At 62.4% G+C, this 17,879-nt stretch overlaps 3 protein-coding genes across 9 annotated transcripts; 1 reads left to right on the top strand and 2 right to left on the bottom strand.

Annotated features, from left to right (window-relative positions):
* Window positions 1-1,111: 1,111 nt before the first annotated feature.
* ISG20L2 (interferon stimulated exonuclease gene 20 like 2) lies at window positions 1,112-5,982 on the bottom strand. 2 transcript variants are annotated; one of them, XM_059413635.1, is made up of 4 exons: window positions 5,894-5,982; window positions 4,485-5,320; window positions 2,555-2,755; window positions 1,112-1,908 (listed from the first exon to the last, which is right to left on the bottom strand). In XM_059413635.1, the coding sequence occupies exons 2-4, from the start codon at window positions 5,202-5,204 to the stop codon at window positions 1,795-1,797; spliced, it is 1,035 nt and encodes a 344-aa protein (XP_059269618.1). In that variant the 5' UTR covers window positions 5,205-5,320; window positions 5,894-5,982; the 3' UTR covers window positions 1,112-1,794. The 2 variants fall into 2 exon arrangements, with proteins under 2 accessions (XP_059269618.1, XP_059269617.1); XM_059413634.1 differs by lacking the exon at window positions 5,894-5,982 and adding an exon at window positions 5,796-5,886.
* A 96-nt stretch (window positions 5,983-6,078) lies between these two features.
* On the top strand, window positions 6,079-12,752 carry METTL25B (methyltransferase like 25B). 3 transcript variants are annotated; one of them, XM_059413633.1, is made up of 8 exons: window positions 6,079-6,151; window positions 9,304-9,428; window positions 9,643-9,750; window positions 10,205-10,267; window positions 10,504-10,647; window positions 11,112-11,593; window positions 11,991-12,175; window positions 12,504-12,752. In XM_059413633.1, exons 2-8 carry the CDS (start codon window positions 9,345-9,347, stop codon window positions 12,623-12,625), a joined length of 1,188 nt encoding a protein of 395 aa, XP_059269616.1. In that variant the 5' UTR covers window positions 6,079-6,151; window positions 9,304-9,344; the 3' UTR covers window positions 12,626-12,752. The 3 variants fall into 3 exon arrangements, with proteins under 3 accessions (XP_059269616.1, XP_059269615.1, XP_059269614.1); XM_059413632.1 differs by lacking the exon at window positions 6,079-6,151 and adding an exon at window positions 6,363-6,650; XM_059413631.1 differs by lacking the exon at window positions 6,079-6,151 and adding an exon at window positions 6,366-6,637 and having other exon boundaries at window positions 9,558-9,750.
* Window positions 12,753-13,036: 284 nt separating this feature from the next.
* On the bottom strand, window positions 13,037-17,247 carry MRPL24 (mitochondrial ribosomal protein L24). 4 transcript variants are annotated; one of them, XM_059413637.1, is made up of 7 exons: window positions 17,201-17,247; window positions 16,238-16,351; window positions 14,192-14,536; window positions 14,019-14,114; window positions 13,766-13,869; window positions 13,371-13,501; window positions 13,037-13,265 (listed from the first exon to the last, which is right to left on the bottom strand). In XM_059413637.1, exons 3-7 carry the CDS (start codon window positions 14,372-14,374, stop codon window positions 13,129-13,131), a joined length of 651 nt encoding a protein of 216 aa, XP_059269620.1. In that variant the 5' UTR covers window positions 14,375-14,536; window positions 16,238-16,351; window positions 17,201-17,247; the 3' UTR covers window positions 13,037-13,128. The 4 variants fall into 4 exon arrangements, with proteins under 4 accessions (XP_059269620.1, XP_059269622.1, XP_059269619.1 ...); XM_059413639.1 differs by having other exon boundaries at window positions 16,282-16,351; window positions 17,201-17,245; XM_059413636.1 differs by lacking the exon at window positions 17,201-17,247 and adding an exon at window positions 17,092-17,194.
* Between the last annotated feature and the right edge of the window lie 632 nt (window positions 17,248-17,879).

Below are 17,879 nucleotides of genomic sequence, written 5' to 3'. Positions count from 1 at the left end.
CAAGCTGGGCTCTAACCAGGAACTGTGATGAGAGGAAACACGGAGGAAATGGTTGCAAGGTCCTCTGGGCCCCAGCTTCTTCCTGGTGAGCAGACGGCTCTGGCCAGCCCTGCACCCAGACCAGATGTGGTGGGAGCGGGGCGGGTGGGGTGGGGTGGCTGGGTGAGGGGCCGCCGGCTGTTTACCCGGACGCACACAACGCCGACCTCCAGTGAGACCTTCCCAGGCAGCTCCCAGTCTACGGATGACAAGTTGACTCCCACTTGCTCTCGCGTGTACTCCCCATTTGGGGTGCGGCCCTCGATGATTCGCACCTGGAGGTGTGTGAGGACGCCTGGCACCTCTCCCAAGTGTCACAGACATTCCTTACGTCGGGCTCAGCAGGAACCAACTTGCTCAGGGCCCCGTAGCCGCCTGGGCAGGCAACCCCTTGCGGCCAGGACGGGACAGCAAGACCATGGCAAAGGTCTGGCGTGGCCACAGGAAACTCCCTGCTACGGGCGGCTGTGACGCGGATGCCGCCCCGGGAGCCAAACCAGCCAGTCAAGAGGGCACAAGTCCGGGAACAGACGCCAAGGCTGCGTTCTCTCAAGACACAGTGTGCACAGTGATCCCGGACACGAGGTCAGGCCTGTGACTCACCTTCCCAAGCAGGACCGACCGGGCCGGCATCACGAAGCACCCTTCCCTCCCTCTGCCCGTCCCTCCCACAGGCCCACCGAGTCACGCCGCTGGCCACATCCCCTCTGCGGGAAGGCGTTTTCGGGGTTTGGGGCATCGTTGCAGGCGTGCTCGGTTTGCGGCGGGGACGAGGACGAGGGAACAGAGCATGTGGGCCACACGCAAAGGCTTGGTCGTCGCTTCTTGAGGACTTCCACTGAAAGGGGGCCGAGAGTGCCGTCCACCAAGACCCGCGGACCGTCGCACAGCCACAGCCCCGTAAGACCGCATGCCAAGATTTTTCTGTTCCCCAAGTAAGCTCTATGTCCCACGGAGGGCTTGAACTCACTACTCCCGAGATCAGAGCTGCACGCCGGACTTGAGCCAGCCAGGCGCGCCTCCTCCTGAAGAAACTCTCTAACGGGAAGCTCTAACAACAGCAGCACACACGTTTCCGTTATAAAAGTTTATCGAGGGAATAATTTGAGTCTTTAGAGATAAAAGACTAAAAACCACGAAAACACTTAAAATTCTTTTTTAACCTACCAAGGGGGATCTACATTAAACAAACCCTCCAAGACCTTAGGAAAGGGACTGCTTTCCTCAGTCAGAAAAGTTGATTCCCCAGTCACGCTCTGACCTCTACTGCCTTGGAGCCCGAAGAACTGGACCTGCCCGGGCCGGGCCCTCCCGAGATCAGGGTGAGAAGGATGGGCGACAGGCGGGGACTCTCAGCTCAGTGCGGTCTGGGACACACTGCCACCCGCCAGGGTACTTGAGAGGGAGAGGGGTGCTGCTCGTTACTTGAGAACAGAAGGCGTGAAATGGGACCCGCAGCCTCCCCGGTGATAAGGCAGCAGGGGCAGCGACACTGCGCAGGGGCCCTGCCCGTGGAGGTCGAAGGCCCGCTGGAGGCCGGCACCCTGGGACCCGGGCTTAGCACCATGGAAGAGGGGAGCGGCGCGGGGCTGTGGGGCTGTCCTGCTTCCTTGGAGGCCTTAACCAGACACACGACACGACGCCTGACGTGAGATCTCATAAGTATTAAGCCCGGGGTGGGCGTGTGTCCCCCTCACAGCTGAGCTCGCCAGCAGGCGGAGCCCCGGTTCTCTGGGGGCAGCGCCCCCGCTGCCGCTAGTCTTTCGGGGGGCTCTGGGCCAGGTGCTGCTCCCACTCGACTTCGACCAACTTGTACAGCTCCATGGCGGCCTGTGCGTCTTCCACGGACGAATGTCCACTCTTCCCAACCTGAACACGGGAGGGAGACAAGAGCGTGAAGCCATAAGAGCCTCTTTCCTCCATCCCGACGGGCTCCCCCGGCCCGACACGCCACCGCCGCTGGGTCCTTGCAGGCCGGGCTCCAGTCCCGCACTCCTGCCCGCCCCGGGGCCTGCTGCGGGCTCTCCATGCCGCGCTGCTCTGTGCTCGCCACACACGATGTTCCAGATCCCCGGCGGACCTCCCGAGTCCGGCACCTCCCCGCTTCCACAGCCGCTCTCTACACGGCGTGCGCCGCCTTCCTGCCAGGCGGGCCATCCTCCCCGTGCAAGCGTGACACAGGAGACCGAGATACCCACTCCGCGGGCTCTCAGAGCAGCATGCTGTGCCTTCTCCCTTTCCCAGCCGGGCTTCTGCACACACCGGAAGATGTTCCTTCTCCCAAACACCCCCCCACCCCCAGGACACTGCGCAGCAGAGAACAGGAACCGTGGCCCCACATACAGGTGGAGAGACTATGGGGCCCCTTTGTGCCAAGCTCTTCCCATCAGGGTGGCCCGCCCGCATCGCCGTCCAGGGTGATTCTGGGGCCAGAGTCTGCAGCGAGGCAGCAAAGAGGGCCCCCCACTCCCCACCCCCCACGCCGAGGGCCCCGCAGCATCTGGGGAGTCGCTACCTGGATGTCCCGGTTCAGAAGCTTCTTGGTGAGAGTCTTCAGGGACATGGTGGCATTCTCCGGGCAGTCGGCCTTCCGGTTGAGGGGTGGGATGTGGGAGGTGTCACGGGTGAGGGACTTGGGGTGGAAGTACTGGAGGGCTTTGAAGTCGTTGTGGATGGCGTGTCCCACCACGATCTTCCCCGTGAGGATCTTCAGAATCTGAAACAGGAACAGAGGATGTGGGGGTGAGGAGGCGGAGGAGGCGGCGGAGGCGGCTGGGGGGGGGGGGGGGAGTCCTGCGTCCCGGAGGCTCAACGTGCCCACGGGTCCCTCCGGACTCTCTTCCACCACGCACTCGCCCGCCTCATCCCCCCCCACAAGGTGTCTTCCATCTGAGGCCCAGCTCCGTGACATGACCTGGTTTGGATTTAGCAGCGGCTCCGTATCTTCTCCTTTATTTCTACCCTGACGACAGGCTAAGTCGCCCCAGTCCCAAATCCCAGTCCCGTGTGAGACGCTTGTGGACTCTGCAGTTTTCAGGCCCGCTATGGGAACTCCCCCAGCCACCCCACGTGCTGGACAAACGCAGTCGAAGATGGGCTGCGCGGAGGGAACAGGGTCCCAAGTCACAGGCAAATAGTTTATGCACGTGGGGCTCTTCTGGGCGTTGGGTCTATGGTTTCCGTCAGATGCTGGAAGGGCCTACGAGCTACGAAAGAGACTCGGGCTGCAGAGGGAAGCGGTCCAGCGGCCTGGACGCCAGCCCCGCTGCTCAACTCGTTCCCCTGCTGCCCGGGAACCTTATTCACAGGAGTCCTGAGACCAAGCAATAACCTGTCGCCATTTCAGGATCTTAAAGCAGGAGAACCACCAAAGAATGTGCCGTGAGGTCTGAAGGCCATTCCCCAAGTGGGGCCCCATTTGTGAACAAGAGTGGCAGTCCTGTGGTCGGTGCAGAACCCCCAGGAGCTCCCAAACGGGGCCAGACCCCCTAGCCTCACACCCCAGCACAGGCACCGGGAAGGGCGTCAGGACAAACACCGGACAGGAGTCTACGATCAACGAGGTCCCTGCGGGTTCCCGACCACCACTGCCATTTACCGGCCGCCAACACCTTCGCTGGGCGTTCATTCGACACACAGCCCTCCTCCGAGGTAAGCGGAGTTGAGATCTCAGACCCATTCCACCTCCTGCCTCTCTCCAACCCTACTCAGCGGTGCCCACAGTGTGCGGCCCTTCCTCCCAAGTGCTCTCTAAGATCCGGCCCCCGGCTGCCCTGGTGAAGCTCCTGGAGGGTCAGACGGAGAACACAACCACTAGAACAGATAGAGCCGCTGGGTTGGAGAACAGGGAGCTGAAGCCACTGACGCGGACCACGGGCGCCCCCTGGAGGCCCCCTGAGACCAGCCGCTCCCCCGTCGGGCCTCCAGCACGGGGGCCACCACGGGGAGGTGTGCTGGGTGAGTGAAGCCAGAGCCCCAACACGCCTGCGCCATGTGCTTTATCCCCTCTGCTTCAGGCTCCCTGTCCCAGGTGTGCACAGCACCCTGCGCAGGCGGCCCCCACAGGTCCCATGCCTGCCACACTGAAGCTTGAGAACCGTCTCCACCTCTCCATGCCCAGCCCCAAACTCCAGCTCTACCAACCATTCCCAAACGGAGCCCTTTCCCTCGCCCTTTGAGGCTGTTGCTCTGCCCCTGGGCAGCGGTTACCTCCCTGTGTGGATTCCCAGTTCCCAGAGGAGAACTGGTTTTGGGAGCTCAGGTAGGTCTCAGCTGCCCCCGTTCGGTCACGGCAGCGACCTGGAACTTCCTGGACTCTCAGCCTGCCTCACCTCAGCAGGAAGCCCCCTTCGCCTGGCCGTCCACCTGCCTCCTTCCCAGGCTGAACCCGCTGGCTGAGGAATGGTCTGTGCCTCGCTGTGTCCAGCGCACCCCATGCCTCTCACCTGGCCCCGGGCGACCTTGAAAGGGGTAGCATTCACCATGTGCTGCTTCCGGATGCCACTCCACCTGGTCCGGTAGTCCACGATGTGGCAGGGGGGAAGGACGTACTCATCATAGAGCACGTCTCCGTGGTAGCTGACGATGCTACATCGGGCCAGGGAGCTGACATGCCCCTTGGGACCCGTGCCCACCATCTCACAGTCAATGGCCACCATCTTCTGAGATGCTCCGGAACACTTATCGTCTGAATGAGGTTGGGAGGAGCTCTGTGGGGCGTTCTTCTGAGTAAGGTTCTTCTGGGGGCCCTTCTTGTGGGGGCGCGCTGGATGGTTCCTAATCTTTGGAAGGGCACTCTGGAACTCCCCCAGCAAATCCACCTTCCCCACCGAGGTCCCGGCCTTCTGCGCAGGGGCTGGGGTCAGCCACGGCACTGCAGCCTTCTTGTCCAGGGACTGCTCTGGTCCACTGCTGGAGGCAACGCTCTTCTTTTTTGGAAAGGGAGAGACCTTCCAAGCGCCATCCACGCTCGAAGTCTCCCCTTTCTTTGCAGGTTCGGAGTTCAGCTTAGGCGCCTTGCCCGGTGGCTGGTTCTTCTTATTCAGAAAGCCCCTCCGTTCCAGGAGTCGCCGCTTCCTGACAAATTTACGGTGCTTGGCATTCCCCTCAACTGCTTTTTTTGGGGGGGGTTCACCAAAATCTAGATTGAGGAGCAAGGTAGACATGAGAACAGCGGACGGCGAGGGCGCAGGTGGGAAGAATGGTTACTGATGACAGGAAGACGGAGGACTCATCCTCTGCCGAACCCCCCGGGCCGACATCGGGGGGACCGGAGGACACCCTGGGGAAGAAAGCGAACCTGGTAAGCGAGCGGGCTCGCCTGCGGAACGGTAAGACCCGCCTGCGGGGGCTTAAGGCTGGAAAGACAGCAGAGCCACCCGCCAGCGTGCGGGAAACGCCGTCCGGAGCACGGCCCGAGCCCGGAAGCCAGCACGCTGGCGCGGCCCCCAGCTCCCCAGCGGTAGGGCTCGCGAGGGTCACCTGCCCTCGGCCGAGCTGTCTCATTCCGAAACCGAGGGGGCTGCGGGGGCTGCGGGGCCAACGAGCTCGAAGTCGGAGCCCCGCGAGCCGGAACGCGGGAGCTCCATCGTCCGCCCGGGCGCGGAGGTCTTCGTGCGGCCGGTGGCGGGGCCGGACCCGGGGGTCAGGATCGCGCCCCCCCCCCCCGCGCGGCTCCGTCGGCCCCAGGTGCGGGGACCCCCCGCGCGCCTCGCACGCAGCCCCGCTCCCGCCGCAGGCCCTGTGACAACACCCACCCGCCGGGGAACCGCCGCTGCGGGCCGCCTTCGGGAGCGGGCACGCCGGGGGGGGGGCGGCCACCGAGAGCCCCGCGCGCCCCGCGCGCCCCACCTACCGCCCAGCGGCCCCGCTAGGAGCGGAAGCGCCCGGAGCTGGATGCGGAAGTCGGCGCGCGCCGGCGAGGCCCCGGCCGGTAGGCGCGCGGGTTGGACCGCGCCGGGGGCCGGCGTGCGCGCGCCCGCAGCGCCCCCGCCTCCGGGAGCGAGGCCAGGGACTCCGAGTGCGTGAGCAGCGGCAGCGGCGGCGGCGGCGGCGGCGGCGTGGGGGGCGGCGGGGGCGGGATGCGCTCCCCGGCCCCTCTAGCCCCGTGGAGGTACAACTCGAAGGTGGGGAGGCCGCGCCTCGCGAGAAACGCCGCTCGCGGGACCGGCCCCACTTCCGGGGCAGGCGGGGACTGCGCGGGGAGGGGCGGGGACTGCGCGGGGAGGGGCGGGGACTGCGCGGGGAGGGGCGGGCCCGGGCGCCGCGGCTCGCCTCTGTGACGCCGTGCGCGGCGCCCCGCCCCACGTGTGCGCCCGCGCCGTGTCGCGAGCTGTGACGTCAGGGGCGCGTCCGGTCTTCTGTCCCAGCGGCCGGCGGGGGACGCGGTGTCGGGGGTGCGGAGAGCCGAGGGCCCACGCCCCCGTGTCCCCGACCCTGGTCCCCGCGCAGCGCGCGCTCGCGGCCGACGCCCCGGCTGGCCCTCGGGATGTCGGGCGTCTCGGCGCGCGGCCTCTCTCCGGAGCAGCGGAGGCAGCTGGCGGGGAAGCTCACGCGCGTGCTGGCGCGCTACCGCCCCATCCTGGACGCCTACATCATCGTGAGCCCGGGGGGTGCGCGGGGCGGGGCGCGGCGGGCGGGGGCGCGCGGCGGGCGGACGGCGGGGGGGCTCCGCGCCGTCCCCCGCGCGTCTGTGCACGACGGGGGCCTCCACCCTCGGTGTTCTCGGACGTGCGCGCGAGGACTCCTGACCTCGGGGCGGCTGCTCGCCTCGCACGTCCGGGGGAAGGCGCGGGCGCGGGCGCGCTGTCCCAGAATCCGCCCCGCTGTGGCTGAACCCCCTGGCTCAGCGGGGCGTGGAGTTAGAGCTTCGGGGTCGGGCTGCCTTCCTGCCCTCTTCGCCGGGTCCGCCGAGCCCCGGCTTCTCCGCCGTGGTCGTAACCGCTGTCTGCAGGCTCACGGGGAAGCACGAGTGAGCCGGTGGGTGACCCCGAAGCACCGGCGTCCACAGACGCTTTCGGCCCCCAGACCCAGGAGCACCCTAGACGCAGCTCTCTCCTTCGCTGATGTGCCCTCGAGGCCTTCCCTGAGCTCTGCCTGCAGGATAGAGACCAAGTTCACCCGTTTGTTCCCATCTCCATCGCTACCCCCGGGGGCCAAGCCACCGTCCTCGCTCCTGGACCACTTTCTGACGAATCTCTGTGTCTGTCCTATGACCACTTCTTCACAAAGCAGCCCGATTGATCTCTTTAAAACCTTCATCTGATGAGGGGCTTCTGGCTGGGTCCGTGGTAGAGTAGTAAGTCTGAGCCTCAGGTTGGGTGTAGAGTTTACTTAAGAGAAAAAAAGGAAGGGGCGCCTGGGTGGCTCAGTGGGTTAAGCCTCTGCCTTCAGCTCAGGTCATGATCCCAGAGTCCTGGGATGGAGCCCCGCATCCGTCTCTCTGCTCAGCAGGGAGCCTGCTTCCCCCCTCTCTCTGCCTGCCTCTCTGGCTGCTTGTGATCTTCGTCTGTCAAATAAATAAATAAATAAATAAATAAATAAATAAATAAATAAATAAAATCTTTACAAAAGAAAAAAAAAATGCTGCCTTATTTCCTGGATGCTTTCATGAAATCTTAACTCCTTACTGGTACCTGGAAAATGCTGCACAGTCTGTCTCCTGCTGCCACTTGAAGGCCATCACGCTGGTTTTCCCACGTTCACTCTCCACACATATTCTGGCCTGATTGGTTTTCCCACGTTCACTCTCCACACATATTCTGGCCTGATTTCTGTTCTACAGACATGGTGGGCACCTGGGCCTTTGCACTTAGTAGTGTGCCTGAATGTTTTCCTGCACAGGAAGGCAGCAGAACAGAGTGGTTAGGGGCAAGAACTAGAGTCCAGTCGGTTTCAGGTCCCAGCTTTGCTACTTAACTAGGTTTTTGAGTTGGACAAGTTACTGAACTGCAGTGTGGCAGTCTCCTTCAGTATAAGATGGGAGCTGAGCCACTACTTACAGGTTTGGTTGAAGATTAAATGCATTAATACAGGAAAAATGTTTTGGACAGCGCCTGGCATATTAAAGTCTTTGATAAGTGTTTCCTGTTAGCGGAGTTTTTTAAAAGACTTTATTTGCTTGAGAGAGGGAGAGAGCACAGATAGTGAAAGGGAGAAGCAGGCTTCCTGCTAGCAGAGAGTCCAGTTTGGGGCTTGATTCCCAGGACCCTGGGATCATGACCTGAGCTGAAGGGAGATCCACTTTTTTTGGAGAACTTTTAAGATCTACCCTCTGCAACTGTCACATATGCAGCCCAGTATTGTTAGCTATGTCAGCCTGCCATACGTTTCTTCTCTGAGATGTGTTTATAACTGGCAGTTTGCTGTCTTTGACCCCCACGTCCTCCCTCCGTCCCGCAACTACTGCCTTTGTGTGTCCCTCATCCGCGTCTGGGCTCCAGCGCCAGCTCCTCACACCAGCCGTCCCTGGTGCTCTCTGGAGTGCTCTCTCGGACTCCGTCAAACCCGCCTGATCAGGGTTTTACTGTCTGCGTGGCATTCGATGCTTCCTGGAGTTACGTTTTTGGTTTTTTGTTTTTTTTTTTTTTTTTAAAGATTTTATTTATTTATTTGACAGAGAGAGATCACAAGTAGGTAGAAAGGCAGGCAGAGAGAGAGAGGAGGAGGAAACAGGCTCCCTGCCGAGCAGAGAGCCCGACGCGGGACTCGATCCCAGGACCCTGAGATCATGACCTGAGCCGAAGGCAGCGGCTTAACCCACTGAGCCACCCAGGCGCCCCTGGTTTTTTTTTTAATGTCAGCTTTTCGAGAACAAGAACAGTGTCTGTTTCTTTGTGTGTCCTCTGAGCCTAGACTAGAGCTTGGTGCGTGAGCAGAACTCCAGAACGGGTGGGGAATAGCGTGTGACCAAGAATGCCTTCTGTCACACACCACGTCTGGCACGCGCAGTGTTCCGTGGCATGACGGCGGAGTGCTCAGCGGCAGCGCTGACACCACGGGCCGGTCACTGAGCTGTCGCCCGTGCCGCGGTGAGACGCTGGCCCCACTCTCAGGCTCAGCTGTGTGGAGCAGACAGAGCCGCAGGCGGGGGAAGTGCAGCAAGGAGAGGCAGGTCCAGGATGCTGCCTGGGCCCCTGGGGGTGTGGGGGAGCAGGGCCCAGGCTGGGGAGGGGGCACCTGCCGGCTTCAGCCAGCGGCCCTGTGTCTGGAGGGGCCGGGAGGAGTGGGGAGGGCAGTGGCCAGCCCGCTTCTCCCCTCCTGCAGGAATTCTTCACAGACAACCTGTGGGCCACACTCCCAGGCTCATGGCAGGAAGCGCTGGATGGACTGAAGCCTCCCCAGCTGGCCACACAGCTGCTGGGGGTGCCCGGGGAAGGGGAAGTGGTCAGGTATGGGCAAGAGGGGCCCCGGGCTGGGGGACTCAGGCTCACAGTCTCCCCGGGGCTTCCTGGGTTGCAGACTGGTGCAGTTGGGTTGCAATGGAGCTGTTCACTGGGGTCCCGGCCGGCCTGTCGCAGGTACAGTTCGGTGTGGCCCCTCTCCCTGCTCGCCCTGAAGTCCACAGCCTGTGCCCTGGCCTTTACCCGGACACCTGGGTTTCAGACCCCCTCCGAGTTCCTGGAGAACCCCAGCCAGAGCTCCCGCCTGACAGCTCCGTTCCGGAAACACGTCAGGCCCAAGAAGCAGCACGAGATCCGGAGGCTGGGAGAGGTGAGGCGGCTGGCGTGCGGCGGCGTGTGGGAGCACACGCTGCGGGTTACTGGGGTGTGGGCACCTTGTGTCCCCTGCGGGATGGCCCTGGGCAGGCGTGCCATAATCCTGCCTCGAGGCTGCCTTTGGGTCACGTGTTCGTCCTTTGGATGGGCTGGTTGGCGGCTGTGTCCAAATCACTGTCCTCTTCCCGTTTCCCACGGCCTCCGTCCGATCTGGGCTTCACGCGGGGGCTCCTCTGCTTGTTGGTACTAAGAGGAGCAGGGAGTGGAGCCTGAGCCTGGGGTCAGCGCCCTCCATCTTGGTTTCCCCATCTCCTTTCTCTTCCCTGCCCCTCCCCCCCAACCCCTGCCATCTCCCTGGGCCCCCTGCCGCCCCTCCCCCCTCACTGTGGGTGTTTGCTCTGGGAACCGAGGACCGGTGGCCAGGAGAGCTTTGTTCCCGCCCCTTGTAGTTGGTGAAGAAGCTGAGTGACCTCACAGGCTGCACCCAGGTTGTGGATATAGGTTCAGGCCAGGTGGGTCAGACTCCCAATATTCTGCGGTTTGGGGTTTGGGATTTCTTTTCTTGCGTTGTGGGGACAGAAAGCAGGAGGCAGGTTGTGTGTCCACAGGCCCCTGGAAGCAGGTGTCGGGGAGTGGTGGAAGTTGGCAGGGCGGGTAAGCTTTCTGGGGGTCTGGGCCACCTCAAGGGAGGCGCTCAGGGGAGGGGCACTGGACAGGGCTGTCTCCGCCCTTGCTCTCGTGACCCCAGGGCCATCTCTCCCGGTTCATGTCCCTGGGGCTGGGGCTGACGGTGAAGAGTGTTGAAGGGGATCCGAGACTGGTGGAGAGAGCGCAGCGCCTGGACCGGGAGCTCCTGCAGGCTCTGGAGAAGGAGGAAAAGAGGCGCCCACAGGTAGGCCCGCTTTCCCTGCAGCCGGGGCGCGGGCCGGGTTTGCTTGGCTGGACCTGCTCTTTCCCGCTCCTGGGGTTGAGATGGTGCCGACTAACCCTGCTGCCCGCCCCCCCACCCCGCCCGAGCACCCCCTCTCATCGGAGCCTCCTCAGATCTTAAAGGCACTTTCTGGTTACCAAGTGCTTTCCACCTGTGTGTTCGTTCTGCTCCGCCGGCCGGCTGGCTGGCCAGGTACCAGGCTGCGACAGATGAGGGCACTGGGACTCTGGGGAGGAGGTTTGCAGTTCCTGGGAGGGGCCCAGAGTTCAGCCCGGCTCCTGATTCAAGGTTCAGTTGTCCCATTCCCCAGCTTCTCTCCCTCCTTGGGAAGGAATGCAGGGGACACACCTCTTCCTGTGACCCGAGGTGGCACGGGGACAGCGGACAGACCTTACACCTGCCCTTGTTCCGTCCTACCCGCACAGGTGGTCCTCGCTGGCCCCCGCTGCTCCCCACAACATGTGGTTAGGTGGGTAGAGCCCACGGCCCTGTGCGAGGAGCTGCTGCTTCCCCTGGAGACCCCGCCTCGGGGCGGGGCCCGCCTGCTGCTGACTGGCCTCCACGCGTGCGGGGACCTGAGCGTCACCCTGCTGAGGCACTTCTCCTGCCCGGAGGTGGTGGCACTGGCCTCGGTGGGCTGCTGCTATATGAAGCTGAGTGACCCCGGTGGCTACCCGCTGAGCCAGTGGGTGGCGGGGCTGCCAGGCCACGAGCTGCCCTACCGGCTGCGGGAGGGAGCGTGCCACGCCCTGGAGGAGTATGCGGGGCGGCTGCAGAGATCAGGGCCCGGCCTCCGCACCCACTGCTACCGGGCAGCGCTGGAGACCGTCATCCGGGGGGCCCGGCCTGAGCTCCGGCGGCCCGGCGTGCAGGGGATCCCCAGGGTCCACGAGCTCAAGATCGAAGAGTGAGGCTGGGGAGGTGGGGGGGGGAGGGGGCATCACCACCTGAAGGTCTGACTCCCCTACCAGCCTTGCTTGTTGGCTTATCCTGAAGTCCTGAATGTGCCTGGCCGGTGGATGTTGATGTCTCCGGGCAGTTCTCTAAATTTCTTTAGAAGGGAGTTGTCGTTCTCTTGCGCGGGAAATGCTGAAAATATAGTTAAATAATGGGACAGATCTGGCTGAAGATATATTTTGCAATTAATTTGCTACTGGACAGACTTCTCACAGCCAGAGAAACGTTTGAAAATGTGTCCTGGGGGGACATGTGAAGCAAGGTTGCAGTCGGATGAGGAATGGATGGTTTTGACGGGCAGTGGAGGTTCTCAAACCCAAACTGAGTGCCGCCTGTGGCCCCCGCAGGTACGTGCAGCGGGGGCTCCAGCGGGTAGGGCTGGACCCCCGGCTGCCACTGAATCTGGCCGCCCTGCGGGCCCACCTGTCCCAGGAGAACCGGGTGGTGGCCTTCTTCAGCCTGGCGCTGCTTCTTGCCCCGCTAGTGGAGTCGCTTATTCTGCTGGACCGGCTGCTCTACCTTCAGGAGCAGGGTGAGGGCGGCGTGCCCTGCCGGCATGGGGGACTGGCTGCAGGGTGGGTGGAGCCGGAGTGCTGAGGCTCCTCCTCCAGGCCCCCAACCCCCACACCTGTTGGGCTGCCGTGGGGGTGGAAGCCGGGTCAGTGCAGATCCCTGCAGAATCAGACTCCAACCCCGAGCTGCATTTTAAGCCAGAACCCCAGGCTTCGAGAATGTACAGTGGACATCACATTCCTGGTAGAGAACTGGGTCTGCTTAGACACCCTGAAGCCTTCCCTGGGGGAGATGGGCTCCGCCCACAGGCTGCCAGAGGATGACCCAGTCGGCTGTTTTCTCTCCAGGCTTCCACGCTGAGCTCCTGCCCATCTTCAGTCCTGAGCTCTCTCCTAGAAACCTGGTTCTGGTGGCTACCAAGAGGCCACTGGGGGAAGCCTTCTCTCTTCTGGAGACTGAAGACCGCTGACAGACCCCGTCTGAGACGACCCAGGCCCTACCACTCAGAGAGCCAGCATCCTCTACCCTCGTTCCGTGGGTTTGTGTTCTACGATGTAAAGATGTATTTTTAATTTATTAAACAAGTGTAGTCTTCATTTCTCTGCCATTATTGGTCAGTGTGGAAAAGCACAGGTGTGCAGCCTCCTCTGGGGAGATGCTGAGGCGCGGCGGCTGGGCCTCATGCCCCCCCCCCCACCGCCCGCTCCGTGGGCTGCACCCCATCCCTCACGGGTCTCCTGCCCAGCAGGCTGCAGGCCCTGCCCAGGGGGAGGCTGGCGAACTTCCATCCAGGTTCTGAGAAGGCCCCTTCCTTCAGTCCCGGAAACAGTGCGGAGCTCAGGTGGCTCCGTCTACCCGAAGGCAAGAGCCACACGCAGGGGCAGGGCGGACTCTTGGCTCTTTATTGGAGTCTGAAGAAGAGTGGCCCTGGCCTTCCCGACGAAGACGAGGGGAGAGGCTGCTCTCCTGGGTTCAGTACCAGTAGACTTTCTTGTGTCTCCGCGGCTCCTGGATCCCCATGGCCTCCATCACCTCCTCCTCCAGTGTCTTTAAACGGGGCACGTAGGTTCTTTCTAGAGCATCTGCCACCGAGGTGTCCTTGGGACCATCTGTTGAGCCAGAGAAAGGAGCACAGGTGGGAGGGCTTCGTAACACCCCTCACTCCCCCTCCTCCCAGCCCCTGCCTCCTTCCTGCCCCTCAGCCCACGCCTCACCGGTCCACGTCTCAGGGACGATGCCGTCCGCCCTGGGAAAATCAGGTTTGGGGATAATTCTTCCTGATCTGGAGGAGACACGGACGCGCTCTCCCGCCTCAGTGAACCTCCATTCCACCTCGGTGGGCTTCCTAGGGGGTGGAAGAGAGAAACCCGGCCTGGGACCAGCTCTTCCTGCCGCGTTCGGCGCAAAAAAGCCAGGGGCTGAAAACAGGTCACCATCTTGTCACTGTGCATCTGTACTGGGGCGACCTAGGGGGGCTTATGTCCATCACACGGATAGCCCCTCTCAACTTCGGAGCCCACGACCCACCGTTCCTTTGGTATCTGTGTGGCCAACAGCTATGGAGACCCGCAGGGTAGGTAACCCTCTGACCAGGGCCGCGTGTGCTTGCCTGTCCACGGGGTCCACAAGCTTGACCTGGTTATGGAGCAAGGGCGCTTCGCTGGGGATCATGGTTCCCCGGAAGTCTGCGGTCTTGCCGACGTAGCGGTAGTGCTGATGGAGGAAAGCCGTTGCTTCAGCCCCAGGGAACAGCGGAGCAGTCAGCTGCATCCCTGCCCCTGCGGCTCAGTCTCCCCCGCCCTGGGCTGCTCCCCGCACACAGTCACAGAGGGGACCGAGCAGCCCCGCCCTTCTCGGCTCACCGTGTTCAGTCCCTCCAGGACCACCCAGTTGCGCTGCCGGATGACCTGCACCACTTTGCCTTGCTTCCCAGCATCCTTGCCTTCCAGGACCTCCACCTGTGGGAAGACGTGCGGGTCAGGGAGGGGCGCTTGTCCGGGAGCCCCCGCCACTCCACCCCATCCGAGGCTCTCACCGTGTCCCCACAGAACAGATGCCACTCTTCATCAGAGATGGGCTCCACAGCCACCCGGCGCCGCCGGGTCCCCGGAGGGTTCTTCCTCCTGTCTGCAAGAGAGCCCGGACGGCTCATCCCATAGCGGTAGTCGCGGGGCAGAGTGACCTTGGATGCCAAGGCCAGCATGGCAGAGAGACGCATGGCTGGAGGCTGGGAGACGTCCCCTGGCCAGGGAAGATCCAGAAGCCTTCTCAGTCAGCTCTGAAGTGGATGGATGGAGGGGCGCCTGGCTGGCTCGGTCGGGAGAGCACGTGATGCTCAAGCTCAGGGTCCTGAGTTCAAGCCCCACATTGGGTGTGGAGCCTATGGAAAACAAACAAACAACTAACTAAAAGCCAAAAAAACCAAACAGACAGACAGAAACAAGTGGGCAAAGAAGCGAGGGAAAGAGGTATTTTTTGTGCACAGTCCATTGTTAAATGACTCACTGAATCCCCACAAGATGTTCCCTTCACTTTACAGATGACGAAGGACTTACTGAGGTTCAGTGACTTGCCCGTGGTCTAAAGCTACTACATGAGAACTGACATTCACACCCACGTGTCTGACTTCAAAGTCCAAAAAGTTCCCCCAGGCCAGGGACTGTGCCATCTGGGTCACCCCTGAGTCCGGCAGATCCAAGCAGGGCTCGGCATGGAGTAGACAGTCTGTGAACACTTCTCAGATACACTCACAGACAGCAAGACAGGAAACACACCGGTAAGGGGATCAAATCAGGGCACATGGCCAAGGGGCAGGCAATTATAAGGTAAAACATAGAAAAAAAGGGGGGAATTAAAATGTTGCTACACCACTTCCCATTCCTCAATTCATTCGGGAAACAAGCACTCCTCCTCCCTAAGACAGCTTCTTTTCTAAAGGAAAAGGCCCCAGGGCCAGATTTCCCAACTAAGTATGTACCGGGAGCCTCCCAGTTCTGGATGATGGACTAAGTCAGCGGGCTGATGAGAGAACCGAGGCAGAAATACTAGGCTCTTCTACCTGCCCGGGGCCCCGCGGCTTTCCTGCATCCCGCACTAAGGGAAGAGGATGCCTGGGCGACTCAGTTGGTTGGGCGGTTAAGAGTGGCACACTTGGGGCGCCTGGGTGGCTCAGTGGGTTAGGGCCTCTGCCTTCGGCTCAGGTCATGATCCCAGGGTCCTGGGATCAAGCCCCGCATTGAGCTCTCTGCTTGGTGAGGAGCCTGCTTCCCCCCTCTCTGCCTGCCTCTCTGCCTGCTTGTGATCTCTGTTGGTCAAATAAATAAATAAAATATTAAAAAAAAAAAAAAAAAAAAAAGATGTAGCACTCTTGATTTCGGCTCAGGTCACCATCACAGGGCGTTAAGACTGTCCTGCACTGGACTCCACACTCAGCGGGGAGAGATGCTCCCTCCCTCCGCACGTGCTCTCACACTCTTCCAATAAACGCATTAATCCTTTTTAAAAAGGGGGAGAGGGAGAGAATGGAACAGGGACTGTTAATCTTATTCTGTAGCTAAGAACGGAGTCTAACTTCAACGTACAAATAGGCGTTTTGGGGCGCCTAGGGGGCTGAGTCGGCTGAGCATCATCTGCCTTCGGCTCAGGTCATGCTCCGGGGTCCTGGGATGCAGCCCTGCATGGGGCTCCCCGCTCAGCAGGGAGTCTGCGTCCCCCTCTTCCTCTGCCTGCCATTCCCCCTACTTGTGCACTCTGTCCAAAAGGTAAAACTCTATTTTTAAAAATAAGATCTTTAGGGGCGCCTGGGTGGCTCAGTGGGTTAAGCCTCTGCCTTCAGCTCAGGTCATGATCTCAGGGTCCTGGGATCGAGCCCCACATCGGGCTCTCTGCTCAGCGGGGAGTCCGCTTCCCTTCCTCTCTCTCTGCTGCCTCTCTGCTTACTTGTGATCTCTGTCTGTCAAATAAATAAATAAAATCTTAAAAAAAAAAATAATGAAATCTTTAAAAAATTAACGAAGTGAAGGGCATTCTCCTAGCACAAAACGCTGCTGGGGTCAGAGAGCTGCGGCCCCTCCGTGCTCACCGCCTTACTCTGCCGCAACCCAACGCCGGCGCCGGGTTCCTCACCCCCGACGCTCCGCAGGTTCCCCTCGGTCTCAACAGAGCGCAGCGCGGAGTCCCGTCAACAGCAGCGCGTCTGGAGGCAAACGAAACATGCACACACGCGGGCACAGACGTCAACATTTATGCGAAGGCAGGGGCGCCCGGGCGGTTCAGTGGGTTGAGCCTCTGCCTTCGGCTCAGGTCATGATCTCGGGGTGCTGGGATCGAGCCCCGCGTCGGGCTCTCTGCTCGGCGGGGGGCCTGCTCCCCCACCCCCCGTCTCTCTGCCTGCTTGTGATCTGTCAAATGACTAAATTAAAAAATCTTAAAAGAATTTCCGCGAAGGAAGGCGAGCCCCAGGGCTCGCTCGGGGCGAGGAGGCGGGCGCGGCTCCCTTCTGCTCCGACACGCGCACGGCGCGGGGGGACGGAACAGAACCGGCTGGTCTCGGCGTCGGCCGTTGCCCCCACACTTCCCCGTGCGCGAACCACGACGCCCGGCGCTGCCCCCAGCGAATGCCGGGCCCACGGCTCCCCGCAGATCCCACCCGCGCGTCGCAGCGCAGCCCCGGGCCCCGCCGGGCTGGGAGCGAAGCGGCAGGTGCACGGACCACAGGGTCGGTTCCGCAGACGGGGAGACCCCGGGGGCTACTTCAGCCGCCGGATCGGAGCGAGGGGCCCGGGTCTGCAGCTCCCAACGGGGACCCCGGAAGTCGGCCCGGGGACCCGCCCTCGTCTCCCGCACACCCCGGAGCGACGTCCTCGGGGGGCTCCCGCGGCGAGTCCCGGCGCCGCGCCCGCCCCTACCCCGGCTCCAGCCGTCTTCGGCACCCACCCGTTCCCGCAGCCCACTGGGCACGGCCGGGGCAAACGAGGGCCCGTCCCGACCCCGGCTCCCGGGCGACCCTGGCGAGGTCACCACCGTCTGGGTACCCGACTCTCACCTCGGCTTCCCACCGCGCCGCCCGCACATGCGCCCTGGGCCCGCCGCCCTCCCCCGCCCCGTCCCTCGGCTTTCTGGGAAATGTAGTCCAAATGCGCGCGGACCCTGAGGCCAACCTCGCTGTGCAAGCTGGGAGTTGTAGTCCGCCTCCTGGAAGCGAGCTGGAAACAGGAAATTTGGTCGGGTAGGAAATAAGGAAACGTAAGCACCGAGAAGCACGTCGGAAGTTGAAGGCCGGGCGGGATAGGCCTCAGCGCCCGGCACGTTCCCTCACGCGCTCTTCGCGGGGGCCGTTGGGAATTGTAGTTTCCAGAGAGCGGGGCTCCATTTTCTAGGGGATTGTGGCTTCCCATTCGCAGCCGAGGGCCTCCCCTTCCAGGCCGGGCTGAAGCCGTCCTCTCCCCGCGCGCCCCGGTCTGCAGCAGGGGGTCAGGGCAGATTAGGAAACTGCCCTAAGGCGTCTGCAGGAAGGGGTGCACCGTGGGCCCTTGGAAGGCTAGTCGATGGGCTTGTCACAAAATGTCAGCTCTGGGAGGGCGGGAGGTGACCTGCCCCGGCCGCTCCACGCGACCCGGGGTCGTGGGAGGACCCCGCTCGCGGCCCCCCGGCCCTTCCCCACCGCTTGGGCTGGCGGGCACCCCCGGCTCGGACCCAACGCAGCAGCTCCCGCCCCGGGCCGG

This window comes from Mustela nigripes, chromosome 10, assembly GCF_022355385.1.
Source record: "Mustela nigripes isolate SB6536 chromosome 10, MUSNIG.SB6536, whole genome shotgun sequence".
NCBI lineage: Eukaryota > Metazoa > Chordata > Mammalia > Carnivora > Mustelidae > Mustela > Mustela nigripes.
This window is presented reverse-complemented; position numbering and strand designations above follow the sequence as displayed.